Source organism: Maniola jurtina, chromosome 23, assembly GCF_905333055.1.
Source record: "Maniola jurtina chromosome 23, ilManJurt1.1, whole genome shotgun sequence".
NCBI classification, from domain to species: Eukaryota; Metazoa; Arthropoda; class Insecta; order Lepidoptera; family Nymphalidae; genus Maniola; species Maniola jurtina.
This window is the reverse complement of record NC_060051.1, coordinates 3,512,917-3,528,557: the sequence shown is the minus strand read 5'-3', so window position 1 is coordinate 3,528,557 and position 15,641 is coordinate 3,512,917. Positions and strand designations below refer to the sequence as shown.

At 38.0% G+C, this 15,641-nt stretch overlaps 1 protein-coding gene across 8 annotated transcripts in view; it reads right to left on the bottom strand.

Annotated features, from left to right (window-relative positions):
• LOC123877387 (protein pangolin, isoforms A/H/I/S) overlaps positions 1-15,641 on the bottom strand; it is a 238,979-nt gene that overhangs the window by 111,784 nt on the left and 111,554 nt on the right. For all 8 annotated transcript variants that reach the window (XM_045924117.1, XM_045924115.1, XM_045924119.1 and 5 more), the window contains exon 4: positions 8,080-8,180. In XM_045924117.1, coding sequence (XP_045780073.1) covers positions 8,080-8,180 — 101 coding nt within the window. The remainder of the gene's footprint in view (positions 1-8,079; positions 8,181-15,641) is intronic.

The window sequence follows — 15,641 nt, the reverse complement described above, 5'->3', positions numbered from 1 at the left end:
ATTGACACCTCATTAATCAAAATCGGCCCAGTAGTTAAGGCGCTACGGTGGAACACACAGAATCTGGATACAAGCATACATACATAGACTGCTAAAATCATAACCCTTCCATTAAGCTTTGCCACAGTCGGGTAAAAGGAAGAAAACTATGAAAAATATTTTTAGTAAGCTCTATTCAAATACAGAGCATATGAGGCATTTCATACGACTCATCTGCAAACTCAGCCCAATACAGCCCGTAAGGACTAATGAAAGAGACGAAAAAAAAAGTGTCACAAAATGAACAAGAATATCCGTATATTACACACCCTCGACGAAACGGCAGCGGAATAAAAAGATATCTTCCTAAAACGTCATTTACGAACCTAGCCCGCTGTCCCGGGATACATCTCCCATACAAAATACTTTAAGCGGAAACCCCATACGCATCAAGACTGCCAACAATGGAGTATCTCACCATCGCGAGTAATAAAGGCACGGTGCGCCCACATTAAAATCTTATCCCTTTCTTAAATAAAAAATTCACGAAAAAATAAAGAGAGGATGCCTCCCCTCTATTATTCGACTCACCCCAGTCTACCCTCCCTGTTGTTACAGTCTACAACCGCCCGCTCATATTGAAACACCGTTCAAAGAAAATCTAACTTTAACATGTAGGGTACAAAGTTACAATCGGAACGCCCGATCGGATGCTCTCGAAGAATCGATTCTGGACCTCGCTTCTCGGATAATAAAGTCGATATTCCTTTATGGTGCAGTTCGGGTAGGATAGAGGAAAGTGGGCTCAGTCGGTATAGTGTGGTATTTGAAAATGAGATGCAGCGTGGAGTGGGCTGGGGGGAGGAGGGTCTCTCGAAATCCGAATTACCGGGGCGTGGGTAATGATTTTCCCGGGCGGAATTATGCCCGGTATCGGAGACGAATTGGAGACTCGAATTGAATGTTCTTTTTAAGGGGCGATGAGGGAAATCGATAACTGGATATAACCGGTTTAATTTTATTATGTTGGCGTGATACAGCGAAGAATTAAAAGTACAAGTAACGATACATTTATTGTCGTCATCAACCCATCGTCGCCGGCTCACTATTGAGCACGGGTCTCCTTGCAGAATGAGAAGGATTTAAATAGTCCACCACTGGCCAAGTACGGATTGGCAGACTTCAGACATGGTTCAGAAAGCTATGGAAAACTCTCAGGTATGGAGCTATCCTCGTGATGTTTTCCTTCGCCGTTGAAGCAAGCGATATTTAAGAAAGAAAGAAATAATAAGAAATATTGGTGCCACAAAAATAAGGCAACGTGATATATAAACTAGAAATAAAATGAGATGCATGGTGTATAGTACCAAAATGGACTCCACTCAGCATTTGCTGCGCCTGTGTCGGGACCGCAGGCACAGCGCTGGTCTTCCGTGAAGCCAGAAGTTTCAGATTTAAATGTTTAAAACATGCATAGTTCAGCAAAGTTAGAGTTCCGGGATCGAACCCGTAATAGGTGGCCCACCTCTTAAGGCCAATTCACACCAATTGCGTACACGTGACACATGCGTAGTAAACCCCTAACACACCGGGTTACGCATGCGTCAACGAACGCAAGAGGTGTGCCATGTTTCATACAGTTCCATACATAATACATTACAACACAATATTACGCGCTACGTCTACGCTTACGCGACGCTAACGCAGCCTGTGTGAAGGAGCTCTTAACCACTAAGGCTAAACTATCACTGCTTAAATATTCACATACCTACTTACTTAATTAAGAAACAGTTTCATTAATTACTCTTAAGATACCGGACTAAGAGCCAACGCTTGCTTTCGTTATTTTATAAAAACTTAAAGTTTCTCTGCGTATTGTCCCAATACAGCGAAGAACAATCAACGACTGTGAAGTTTGACTCATGGTGGTTTTGGGAGATAACAGATAAATAACATAAAACAGATTTTTTTTTAATATTTTCCGAAACCAAAATGTTTTTTAAATAATTTTTTACCCAACCCTAATAAAAATTGTAGGTATTCTATAAAACTGTCAAATTCAGTACGTACTCTGGACAAGTTGTAAGCAAATCAATTTTTTTTCGAATGATCGCATGTTTCTCTTTTTTTTTGTTGAGAAAAAGCAGTTTTATCAAAACACCATAAGTACCATCTCTATGGGAGTATGGGAGCACGAGGGAGATAACGCCATCTGGCGGGCGATCGCTCACGACCGTACGTGCGTGCGATACGCCGTGGCGATACGTTGTGGCGTATAATTGGGGTTACGTACGTCTGGGCAGGGGTTAGCATGGGTTACAGGCTTGCCAACTACAAAAAATATGTGTTTCCGGGACTTTATACATATTACTTGCTACTCATCACGTTTTTACGTAAACATACGATAATGTAATGGATGTTAACATCTGTTGAAAATATTGATTTTTATTTATTTATTTAAATAAATTTAACTCTCACAAAATCTTCCTTTCATATGATAAGTGACACGGTAGGCTATAAGTAAATTGAATTTTTTTTTTAATTTTCTAACTTCGAAATTCACTTATCGGTCCTTCCGTTATTAGGTACACGTCCGTATTTGGGTCACTGAAATTCATATATTATGTACCTTTCAACTTAATTGGTTAAGTAGATTCGGAGCAAATTGGCTATGACAGACGCACATGCAGACTTACACGAGTGATCCTATAAGGGTTCAATTTTCTTCATTAAACATATTGGTGGCGCGCTCTTGGAAAGGCCTATGTCCAGCAGTGGACGCATACAGGCTGATGGATGGATGGATGGAAACATATTGGGATACACGACTTTTCGACATAAAAATCGACAAGCTGCACTGCTGTCCCGGTACTCGGTAGGTACTAAAGAACAGCATACCTATACTCTTTCTATCACCAAATTTAGAATTCTGTGGTACCAGTACTAAGTATGAAATGACTAATGATAAACTGCTATATTATAAGAGTTACGAGGACCTGTGATAAGTGGACGTACAATAACGATTAATACGTGCTATAATTAATTTCTTATCAAAACCGACACAATTGTTTTACGGAAAGTTACTATTCTCTTAAAGATAATAAAATATTATAATTTATTATGTAAATAAAATACAGGGATAGGTAGGATCGACGTCTTAACTACTATTACTCAATATGCTTAGTTAAAGGGTAAGGTGATTTTATTCATTAAGTACATGGGAATTCTGTTAAAAAAAGTAGGATAGAAAGTATAAAATGTAAACTTTTCCTGACAAGTTTGATTTAAAAAAAATACATTTAAGTATGTAATTTTTTTGCATTAAAGGCAAAAAAAAATTAGCGGAATGTCAATCCATTCAAATATTTGTGTAGATCGTAGATTCATTGAAATTAAATAAAACAAAAAAACAACCGAAACGCGGTCAAATTTTATACTGGTATAAAACATTCCATTTTCAAATCCCGCGTCGGCACGAAGCGTAAGCGACCCCGAAATTGCCGGCCGCATTCACCCAGACAAAAGCCGTAAAAGCAAAAAGAAAATTTCCATTGCATCCCCTCCCCCTATTTTCCCGCCCCCGCGGAGGCGGCGTCGTGGGGGTGGCTCTACGACAGAGACGCTACTTTGGAAACCTCATAGAAAAGAATGAGACGGTCGTATGTCCACCTGTTGCGCTTCAAGTTTCATATTTTCGTGGTGTCTTTTTTACTTTTCTTACTGCGTGAAGATATTCTATGGAAGTGTGCATGCGTACTAGGGTTAGGTATCGAACGGTATTGACGGGCACGGCGTTCGATTTTCAAATGACGGATTCTAAATTCGAATTTATTAATCAAGTTTTCCTCATCTCTGGATAAGTAAGTACGATGTATGGTGTAATTATAATTTATTTTATGTAAATATTAGAAAAAAAATATGATGCCTATAGTTTCACACCTTCTACTCTCCTGCTAACTTCACTCACAGTAGAATGTATTAAGTAACTATTAATGTTGCAACTTAAGGAGGTTTAAGTGAAGTTAATAACAGGTATACCTAAAACTGTGCCTTATCATTTGAATAGAGTGCCTACCTAATATCTGGCTATACCTACCTATAACTGGTCGAGTGACCTATAGGATTTCTGGGAAAGGTATAGGTACAATCATCGAAATGAATTATTTGATAAGCACATTCCAATGGTAGGGTTTGTGATTAAATTTGTTTCATAAAGTTGCGTACTTTATTCTTCTAGGGTAGCCACTTTTATGAAATTAAATGACGACTAGGTATACCACTCCAGCATTGGGTTCGGTCCCCACACGTGGTGGTTGTTACGGGGAAATCATCCAATAAAATAGCCTTACACGATTGGATTGCACATACTAATTTGTAATTTATGCTTTTAAAAAACCTTTAAATATTCTATTAGTTTCGTAACGTAAGACCTTTAACTAACAAACCATGTAGCTTTTATGGTATTTTTAAAAAAATTATTAAAAATAAACAACACAGACAAGTGACAACCCTAAAGAAGTTATCTCAAATCAATAAATACATTAAAAATCGACCTTATTTCATTGCGGATACAATTCAAAATCCAGCAAAACATACGCAGGATGGAAGACAGAAATAAAAATTGTTTGTGTTACCGTTTCCGGCGGGTCCCGGGTTCGATGCCGGACACGTGGTGGTTGTTACGGGGAAATCATCCAATAAAAATAGTCTTGCACTATTGGATTACGATGCGATCTCGGTCTGTTTGTTTATTGCTTTATTAATACGTGAATGGATAAGGAAATATTTCTTACTAGACTGCCCGCGACTTGGCCCGCATGGATTTAGGTTTTTCAAAATCCCGTAGGAACTCCTTCATTTTCCGGGATGACATGTAGACTATGTGTTAACCCAGGGTATTATCTATCTTCAATCCGAATTTCTGCCAAATCCGTTCAGTATTTTTTGCGTGAACATGCACACATGCATAATATACACACTAACTTTCGCCTTTATAATATTAGTGTATCATAATAAACAGACACCCAGGCGCCTATTTTGGTACCTATAAATGTTTTTTTTTAAATGAATATACTAGCTGGTACACGCGACTACGTCCGCGTGGATTTCAGTTTTTCAAAAATCCCGTGGGAACTCTTTGATTTTCCTGGATAAAAAGTAGCATATCCATGATGTAGGTACGTACTTACCTAAAGTCAACGTCAAGTCAAATCATTAATTCAAAATAGTACACTTCACGAATCAAAGTTATCTTACTTTGAAAATTGAAAATACTAATTATTTTGTTCATGATTTTTTTTTTCTGTGATGTCCTAACCGCAAATTCACACTTTTCGGATTTTTTCCTTCACTTGTGCTATAAGACCTACCTATACCTGCCAAACCACTTCTCCACTTTTTCTTTCTTTTTATCTTCATTGTTACAACTTTCTAGTACAAATTAAAAAAAAATGATTCTAGGTCAACGGGAAGTAACCTATAGGTTTTCTTGACAGACACGACAGACGGGCAGAGACAGTCAAACAAACAGACATTAAAGTGATCCTATAAGGGTTCCGTTTTTCTTTTGAGGTACGAAACCCTAAAAAAAAATATGTCCCACAGCCTGTATAGTAAGATTTCCCATGGCCAAACAAGTAGGTATGGAAAACCAGGACCTGTCGGGTGCCAAACAAGACATTACACTGTGTAGTGTATTCTCACATGATAACAAGATAAGCACTACAAGTTTGATATACATAACATTATTATATCGCATGTTTGACTTCTCCAAATCTCGCACGGAATAAGGGCACCTGTATGCGAAATTCACACGGTCACAAAAATAATCATCACTAGCTGATGCCCGCGACTTCGTCCGCGTGGATTTAGGTTTTCCAAATCCCGGGAAAAAGTTCCCTCTTTGATTTTCCGGGATAAAAAGTAGCCTATGTGCTTATCCAGGATATTATCTATCTCCATTCTGAATTTCAGCCAAATCCGTCCAGTGGTTTTTGCGTGAAGGTGTAACACACACATACACACTCGCCTTTATAATATTAGTGTGATACTAAATCTATCGCCGGCTCACTACAGAGAACGGGTCTCCTCTCAGAAGGAGAAGGGTTTATAGTCTACACGCTAAGTTCTGATTTGCAGACTTAATACAGTCTTGAGAACAATATAGAGAACTCTCAGATAACTTAACGATGAATTCTCTCATCGTTAAGGCAAGTGGTATTTTATTGTTAAAAAACGCGCACAACTCCGAAAAATTTGAGGTGCGTGCCTGGAATCGATCTCCCGACCTGAATAAGAGGCTATCGCCTAATCCAATAACCCATCTCCGCTTATTTTTTTTAATCACACTAATATTATAAACGTGAAAGTTTGTGTGTATGTGTGTTACTCTTTCACGCAAAAACTACTCGACGGATTTTGCTGAAATTTGGGATGGAGATAGATAATATCCAGGATTAGCACATAGGTTACTTTTTATCCCGGAAAATCAAAGAGTTCCCATGGGATTTCGAAAAACCTAAATCCACGCGGATGAAGTAGCGGGCATCATCTAGTAATAATATGTATCCGTTAAAAAATCTAGAATGATAGAGCAAGTTTTATAAAGGCACCTACCGATATTTTTAACAGTGAAAACCTCATTTGTTATTTAACCATTTTTAGTGATGAATTAGCACCCTTATTCTCGAATCTCGATGCATATTTTGAATTGTATCCCAACAAAAAAAAAAACAAAGTATTTTTTTTAAATACATTCATCAAAAAGTTTCTTTGTGAGTGCTTCAAGACAGGATTTTATTCAAATTTTCACCAATAGAGAGTGTCTCTTGGAAAAAGTTCCTATATACATTATTAAAACATAGACCACCCGTGTGAAGCCAGGCTGAATCAGCTAGTCATTACCATATTGATGAGGCGCAATCGCGGAATAAATGGTTTTAATTTGATTCCTTTCTCAACTCTCTTAAGAGGAGTCTCTCCGTCACTCGCTTCTTACAAACGTAGTTTGTTTTTAGGGTTCCATACCTCAACAGGAAAAATGGAACCCTTATAGGATCACTTTGTCGTCTGTCTGTCAAGAAAACCTATAGGGTACTTCCCGTTGACCTAGAATCATGAAATTTGGCAGGTAGACAGGTCTTATACCACAAGTAAAGGCTAGCTGTAATACCACAAGTAAGACTGCCAAGATCATGTAGCATGTCATGAGAATGTAGGAACATTTGACGCCTGCCAGTGACGTCGAAGCCTCGACGGTTTGTTACAAGGTAAGGCGTTACCTAGTAACTGTGATCAAACTACGTATGTATGGAGTGAGTGACGGAAAGTCCTCTGTTAGCAACAAATCACGACGTCATAATTTAATCACTGAAGCGAGTAGACAGCCTTATTACATTGCTTGTCAATACACGTTAAATTACGTGGCATGTGATGAGAATATGATAATATGTGATAAGCGTGATAAGATAACTCAGCTAAATTCTTAGTTACAAAGCTGGGGTGGCAACCTGTATACTGATTTAGCTTTTTACATGACTGCCCAAAAAAAGTAGTGTAATGTTTTCGGGGATCATGTAATTATGAATGTATGTACTGTACTAGCTGATGCCCGCGACTTCGTTCGCGTGGATATAGGTTTTTTAAAAATCCCGTGGGAACTCATTGATTTTTCAGGGATAAAAAGTAGCCTATGTATTAATCCAGGATATAATCTATCTCCATGCCGAATAACTAACTAACTAATCTGTGCAGTAGTTTTTGCGTGAAGGAGTAGGTAACAAACATCCATACATCCATCCATACATACAAATTTCGCGTTTATAATTTTAGTAGGATAGGTATGAGTTTGTGTATCCCACCATAACTTAAATCCCTCCTCCCGTTTTGCCCCTGAGTTTTTCCGCCTCATACCCCGATTGCCGTCTCAACCTGTCGCGTACTAAGTATAGATTTTAGAAACGTTTCTACAAAATTATATGGAGTTTGATTGGTTAATATTCAAATGAGACCTCAACTACATACAATTGTATAGGAAAATTTTCGCAAGTTTAAGACTGAAATAATGAAAACTCAGCTGGGAATGGAATAGACTGTACTTACCATAGAGACGGGCAACGGATGCGCTCCGCCATTGGGGTAGGGGTAGGGTGCCATGAGGTAGCCCATGTTGAAGCTCGCGGCTGGGTGAGGCTCGAATTTACCTGCGAAAGGGAACCAAATGTTAGATATGAAAGTAATACAGTAGAAAACGGTTTTTTTAAATAATAATAAAATAGGGAGTAAATGAGCAGGCGGGTCACCTGATGTTAAGTGATTACCGCCGCCCATGAACATTAGCAGCACCAGAGGTACCGCCGATGCGTTGCCGGTCTTTCAGGACTTTGGTGGTCCGCCCCTTGAATAACCCTATGTTGTTATCTAGTGGGGATATCATTTATGAATTTTAATATTAGTTTGAGGTATGGTACGTTCAAGGAATATTTGCTATAGGTAGATATCTATGTCTGCTAAGGCAGTCTTGGAGGGCACCTTTTTTTTCGTGAGGAAACCTGTTATGGTTAACTCCGGTCACGGGGGAGCACAGTGGTTATGTCGGACTCCTACCGACTAAAAACCTCAAGAGGTTCCATAGGCTACTTGTTATCATGGAAAATCAAAGATTTCGCACGAGATTTTAAAAATTAATGCCCGAACAAAGTCTTGGGTACCAGCTTTTATAATTACTATAATATACACCTAGTACTTAAAGAATAGATTGTGTGTAGGTGGTTACATACAAGCTACTCGTTTTTCGTGTAGCGCAGACACAGCGAGCGTGCGGTGGGCGTAACGCAGACGGCAAATTGCGTCGAGTCATTTAGTACGTGTAATTGTGAGCTACCGTGCCCCGTCTGAACTGGTATAGACGTAACTGTAGATAGACGCATAAATCTATTCTAGCTCAAAAAGTAGCCGTAGCTATCTCAATGTGGAAGTAGGCTTGCATCAGGGATCGGCTTTAAGTCCTTATTTGTTTGTCCTGGTAATGGATGCTCTGACGTCAAACATACAGGAACAAGCACCCTGGTGCATGCTGTTTGCCGACGACATTGTGCTTGTCGGAGAAGATGCGGCCGACGTCCAGAGCAGACTGCGTAGATGGCAAGAGAAATTGGAGAGTGTTGGCCTGAGGATCAGCCGAACGAAGACAGAACATCTGTTCTGTGACTTCGGTGGCCCCTCCAGTTTCTCTGATATCTCTTTGGATGGCGTAACTCTACCTGTCTGCTCCAATTTCCGGTACCTCGGTTCGCTCTTCCAAAGTGACGGTAGCATTGATCGAGACGTGAACAATAGAATGAATGCGGGATGGATGAAATAGCGACAGGTCTCAGGTGTTATATGCGACCCGAAAATGCCCCTTAAACTTAAGGGGAAAATTTACAAAACTGTCGTTAGACCTGTCACATTGTATGGTTCAGAATGTTGGGCGGTAAAAGGGAAGGATGAAAGACGAGTACATGCGACCGAAATGCGAATGTTGAGATGGATGTGTGGTGTGACAAGAATGGATATGATAAGGAATGAATATATAAGGGGAAGTTTAAAAGTAGCACCAGTGGTAGAAAAAATGAGGAGTAATAGGCTGGCATGGTATGGGCATGTAATGCGGAGGGAAGAGAGTCATATCACTAGAAGAATGTTAAATATGCGGATATTATATCATATGTGGATGGAGAAAAGAGAAGAGGACGACCAAAGAAAAGGTGGATGGATTGCGTGAAAGAGGATATGCGTATAAAAGGGGTAGATGATAAGTTGATGGATGACAGAAGAGAGTGGAAGAGGAAGACATGTTGTGCCGACCCCACGTAGCATGGGATAAGGGCTGGAAGAAGAAGAAGAAGCTATCTCAATTAGCAGACCAACAGACAGACAGACGTATTTTTCAGGGTTTCACACCCGAACAGTGCCAACAGGACTCTATTACTAAGCCTCCATTAACCGTCTAACCGTGTGGCAATTACAACAAAAAATAAATAATTCAAAATGGCCGCCATGCAAATTTAAAAAAAAAAAAGTAGATGCATAGTGTTATACGTTGGTACGGAACCTTTCGTGTACAAATCCAACTCGCACTTGTCCGATTTTTTTTATATATAGGGAAGAGATAATACAGTGGTAGTGGGTGGTTATACAAGCTACTAGTTTTTCGTGTAGCGTAGACACAGCGAGCGTGCGGTGGGCGTAACGCAGACGGCAAATTGCGTAGAGTCATTTAGTACGTGTAATTGTGAGCTACCGTGCCTCGTCTGAACTGGTCGCACCAGATTTATAGGTGTACAACTAGCTATACATAGATGTATAACAGCTCGTTCACATAGGATGCGTAAGCGTAGACACGTCATTACGCACGTGTCACGTTTAGGTAAATTTAATCGATTCGGTGGAAGACTTCTTGGCGACCTAACGCTGGTCAATTCTAAGCTTCAAAGTTTGGAAGCATCGGCGCAAGGTTGAATGTCTGTCGGTGTTTTTAACCCCCGACCCAAAAAGAGGGGTGTTATAAGTTTGACGTGTGTATCTGTGTATCTGTGTGTCTGTGTATCTGTGTATCTGTGTGTCTGTGTGTCTGTGTATCTGTGTATCTGTCTGTGGCATCGTAGCGCCTAAACGAATGAACCGATTTTAATTTAGTTTTTTTTGTTTGAAAGGTGGCTTGATCGAGAGTGTTCTTAGCTATAATCTAAAAAAATTGGTTCAGCCGTTTAAGAGTTATCAGCTCTTTTCTAGTTTTCTTGTAGAAAAGAAGGTTAGATAACCGTTAGGTTCATAATACTATGTCAATAGACAAATGTCAAGCTGTCAAGATGGACGTTGCCTAAATACATAATTATTTATTTGAAAATGATGTTTTGGAAAACTCAAATACTTTGGATCGTCGGGGGTGTTATAAATTTTTAATTTACACTTGTTACAAGATGTATTTCGGAGAGTGTGCTAAGTATTTTACAATCGAACTATCTACTAGGAATAGCCTAGGCTTACATCCCTAGATAGTCGAAATCCCACGGTCCCGTACGAAGCGATTTGTTTCCTCGTTTCTGCTAGGATATGGAACGCTCTTCCAGCATCAGCTTTCCCCTCCAATTTTAACATGGGTACCTTTAAGTCAAGAGTGAATAGGCATCTTCTAGGCAAACGTGCTCCATCTCAGGCTGCATCATAACTTGCCACCAGGCTTGATTACAATTAAGCGCTAGTCTATAAATTAAAAAAAAATCTAGACTATCATCACTTACCACCAGGTGAAATCGCAATCAATGGCTAACTTGTAATGGAATACTTTAAAAAAATTGACCAACTATAATATAATTGTCTTCGTCTCTACTGATAGATATATTCACGGCTGGACAGGGCTGCACATAATATTTTAGTCTATTGTAATCCGGTGCCTTCCAATACCTATAAGATCTCAGAGCTCACCACTGCCCAGTAGGTGGTCAAATTGGCATGTCTAGATGTTTTATGGCAGGTGGTAATTGATAATTATGATAATTAACGACACTAAAAAGTTATATGGCTGTTTCAACCATTTAATTATCTGAAAATAATAAAACTGCTAATTCCATGTAAATATACGCAAACGATTAACGGCAAATTATAGTCAAGTACAAACCTAGTTTGAGTGTTTTTTATTATAATTAACGACGGGTTTAATGTCGATAGCGATCTCGTCTGATCGTAAACACTGATAGTTTTAGACGGAACTGGCTTATTTGCTAGATGGTTTGGGAATTATAGGTAGGTACATATTATATCCATTTATGTAATTAAATATCACCTGCTTTAACGTTGAAGGAAAATATCCCGAGGAAACGTAGAGAGTTCTCCATTATATTTTCAAAGGTGTGAGAAAGGACCATGGGCATTTTTGTATGAATTCTGGCCTGAAAACCAATAGAGTTCTAATAGGTATATGTTTTTGTTTCTAATGAAAATATTAAAATAAAACTTAATGCTAGCCTTATCTAATTAGTATACAAATCATGCCCGCGTGGAATAGTGCCAAGAATACTGGCTGCATTTCCACGCTGGACAGCACGGGTGATCCGTTGCGCAAAAAATGAGCCAGCTCTTCATCTATCACCCGATGAGGCTATTAAACGCGGTTAAATGTCTCGTAAAATTTTTTTAGCACTAAGACTTCATGGCCCCAGGGTCTCCACGGCAAACGGAACAAAAATGTAACTCTCAATAAGAGAGGCATACTTGTGCCGCTTGCCGTTTTCAGCCATTTTGCGGCGGATGCTATGTATGTCAGTTTATTTCATATAAATATAAACTACAATTACTGTAATGCAATAGTTTATCTCATGAAACCACCAGGTATGTACAGTCAAGGACATAAAAAGTTATATTGGTTGTGACGATTTTCTTGAGAAAATTCAATCAATAACTGAGAAGTTCATGCTGTGCTGCATTTTTGGTCTTGGCTTATCGCTTGGGTAAAATTAACGTTAGAGGCACACCTACGCAGAACCTTTGCAGACAGACAGACACACTTTCGCATTTATAATGTTAGTATGGATTATTATTTCGTCTGCGAATTATTATGCATTTTCCTCTATTTCTTTAAATAAACGACCTCTAGTGATTCACACATTTTATAGATTCTAAATATGTTTGATTTAACAATTAGGTACTTTTTTAATCTTATCATCGTAGTATCTAAGCTAACTTAATATAATGCTTGTATGTTTAAAACTGCGTGCCATTATGTTCTGAAGTTATTTATATGATTTAGTTCACAATTTGTTTATAAAGCGAGATATATCTTCAGAGTTATGAAAATAGTTATATAGATAATACTAATTACACAGTTTATATCCAGAAATTATGTAAGTAAATTTATTCATAAATTGTGTCGCGAAATTTGGCAACAAAGATAAAGAAAGAAACAATCGTGTATCAAAATAAGTGAAATCGTTTTTAAGAATATTACGAATTCGTCCTTATCTCGAAATTCCGACGTTGATCGAGTTGGTTGGCGTTGGTAACCACGTAAATGCATTAATTTTATTGATATAATTCAGTATTTTATTGCTTTAATGATATGATTATGAATTTATTTTGTTAAGTGGGATATTTGTATTGGCAAATATGTTATGCAAAAGCTAGTTTTTGTTCCAAAATAAATTCCTAGATGGTGACAATTTGGGGGAATAAATCTAAAATCTAAAAGGCTGTAGCGAGTCATCCTAAAAGCAAAATTATGCCGCTAAAAATAATATTTGCAAATCGGTGCAGAAACCTCGTAAAAATAGGTAAAACATACATTTAAAAAAACCGGCCAAGTGCGAGTCAGACTCGCGCACCAAGGGTTCTGTACTCGGATATTTTTCCGACATTTTGCGACGATAAATCAAAAACTATTATGCTTAAAAATAAAAATCTGTTTTAGAATGTACAAGTAAAGCCCTTTCATATGATACTCCACGTGGTATAGTTATCTTACTTACGCACGGAATACGATCCAATTGGAAAACTTCGGGTTCGGCACCCTATGAACCGTTTTCAAAATTTCTGCGGATTTCTTTCGAAAGCATTTACCCATTATAATTTAATCTACAAGGTACTTAAGCTAAGTTTTTGTGTAATTCCCAGAAACAACAAGGATATAATCAATTATACATTATTATCGGTAGTGTTATCATATCTGCGTGATAATGTTATCATTATCAGGCCAACATTTACGTCAAAAAGTTACTTTATTACATGAAATCTTGGTGGACGTAGTTTCAATTATACTACTAATGCGGAAGTGTGTTTGTTTGTTGTTTTGTACTTCAATAACGCCGCAACAGCAGCGAATTAGCGTAATTTTTTGCATGCATATTATTGTTATAAAAACTCGGCCAAGCGCGAGTCAGACTCGCGCACCGAGGGTTCCGTACTCGAGTATTTTATCCGACATTTTGCACGATAAATCAAAAACTACTTATGTATAAAAATCTGTTTTAGAATGTACAGGTAAATTCCTTTCATAATATGATACCCCACTTGGTATAGTTATCTTACTTTGAAAATTGAAAATACTAATTAGTTGTTTATGAACAATTTTATTTTTTTTGTGCTGTAACCACAAATTCACGGTTTTCAGATTTTTCCCTTTACTTGTGCTCTAAGACCTACCTACCTGCCAATTTTCATGATTGTAGGCCAACGGGAAGTACCTACCCTATAGGTTTTCTTGACAGACACGACAGACGGACAGACAGACAGACAACAAAATGATCCTAAGGGTTCCTTTTGAGTTACGGATCCCTAAAAACCTATTTATCCCGGAAAATCAAAAAGTCACGGGATTCTTAAAAACAAATCCACGCGGACGAAGATGCAAACATCTAGTTTATTATATTCTCTTTAAAGCATTTGTTATCTTGAATGTGTGAAATAAATACTCGTTTTACAACTTAGTGCCAATAAAAAAGAAAAGCAATTAAGCACGAGGTTGATAAATGATTATTTATTAAAATTGATTTATATCTTCGTTTTAACTTTTAGTTTTATGATGATATCCATTTTCTTATGAGAAAGTTGATTTTATGAATTGTAGATAATATTATGCGGTTTTAGGTAAGTACCTATTTTACTGTGTATTTTGGATGAGTCTGGGATTTAAGTGTGTACACGACATAAAATAGCCAAATATGGCGTTTCGTGAACTAGTTTTCTTTTACTCAGGATCTATGGATGGATTTTCTACTCTTCCAATTCGCATTGGGCCAGCGAGGCAGACTATGGTCTAAAGCTAAACCCTTTTCATTTTGATAGGATGATGAAGGTTTTTTTTAAATTTACGGACTAGCGCTTGGCTGCAATCAGATCTAGCAAGTGATGATGCAGTCTAAGATCGAGCGCGCTTGCTTAGAAGTTGCCTATTCACTCTTGACTTGAAGGTACCCATATTAAAAGTGGAAGGAAAACTAATGCCAGAAGGTCGTGGATATTAAAACAAGAGGTATCCCTCGAATCATACAATTGTTATAATATACAGAGTTACGAAACATTACAATTATAACGACACTCGTAAAATTATTCTCCCATAAAACGGACGCAGCCTATAAAATCTATAGTAAGCAATATTTCTCGGAATGTCTTCCGCGGTGGGTCCTAAGCCTAAACAAATATTGACGGCCTGTGTAATGCGAGGTAACGACATGTGTACACAGGTTTTGTGTGTTTGTGTGTGTCGAGAAACCTACACCGATTTACGGAGGTGCTACTGGCTATATGTGAAAATTAGATATAGATATATTACTACATATAATATTATGATGGCCGCGACTTCATTTTCGGTGAATAAGGCTTTTCGAAAATCCCGCGGGATCTCCTTACATTTTTCGGATTAAAAAGCAGCCTATGTCACTCTCCAGGTCTTTAACTATATCCAAGCAAAAAATCATGTCGACCCATTGCTTAGTTTCGATGTGATTGAAGGACAAACCAGTAAACCAATAAATAAACGCTTTTATAATTTTATAATATGAGTAGGTACTAGGTAGTGATTTAAAGTGTTTTTAATGTATATTTCTTAACAGAAAAACTGAATAACTTAAATAAGATAATAATGAAATAACTCATTGAAATAGGTTTTATTTTGATAGAGAGATCACCAG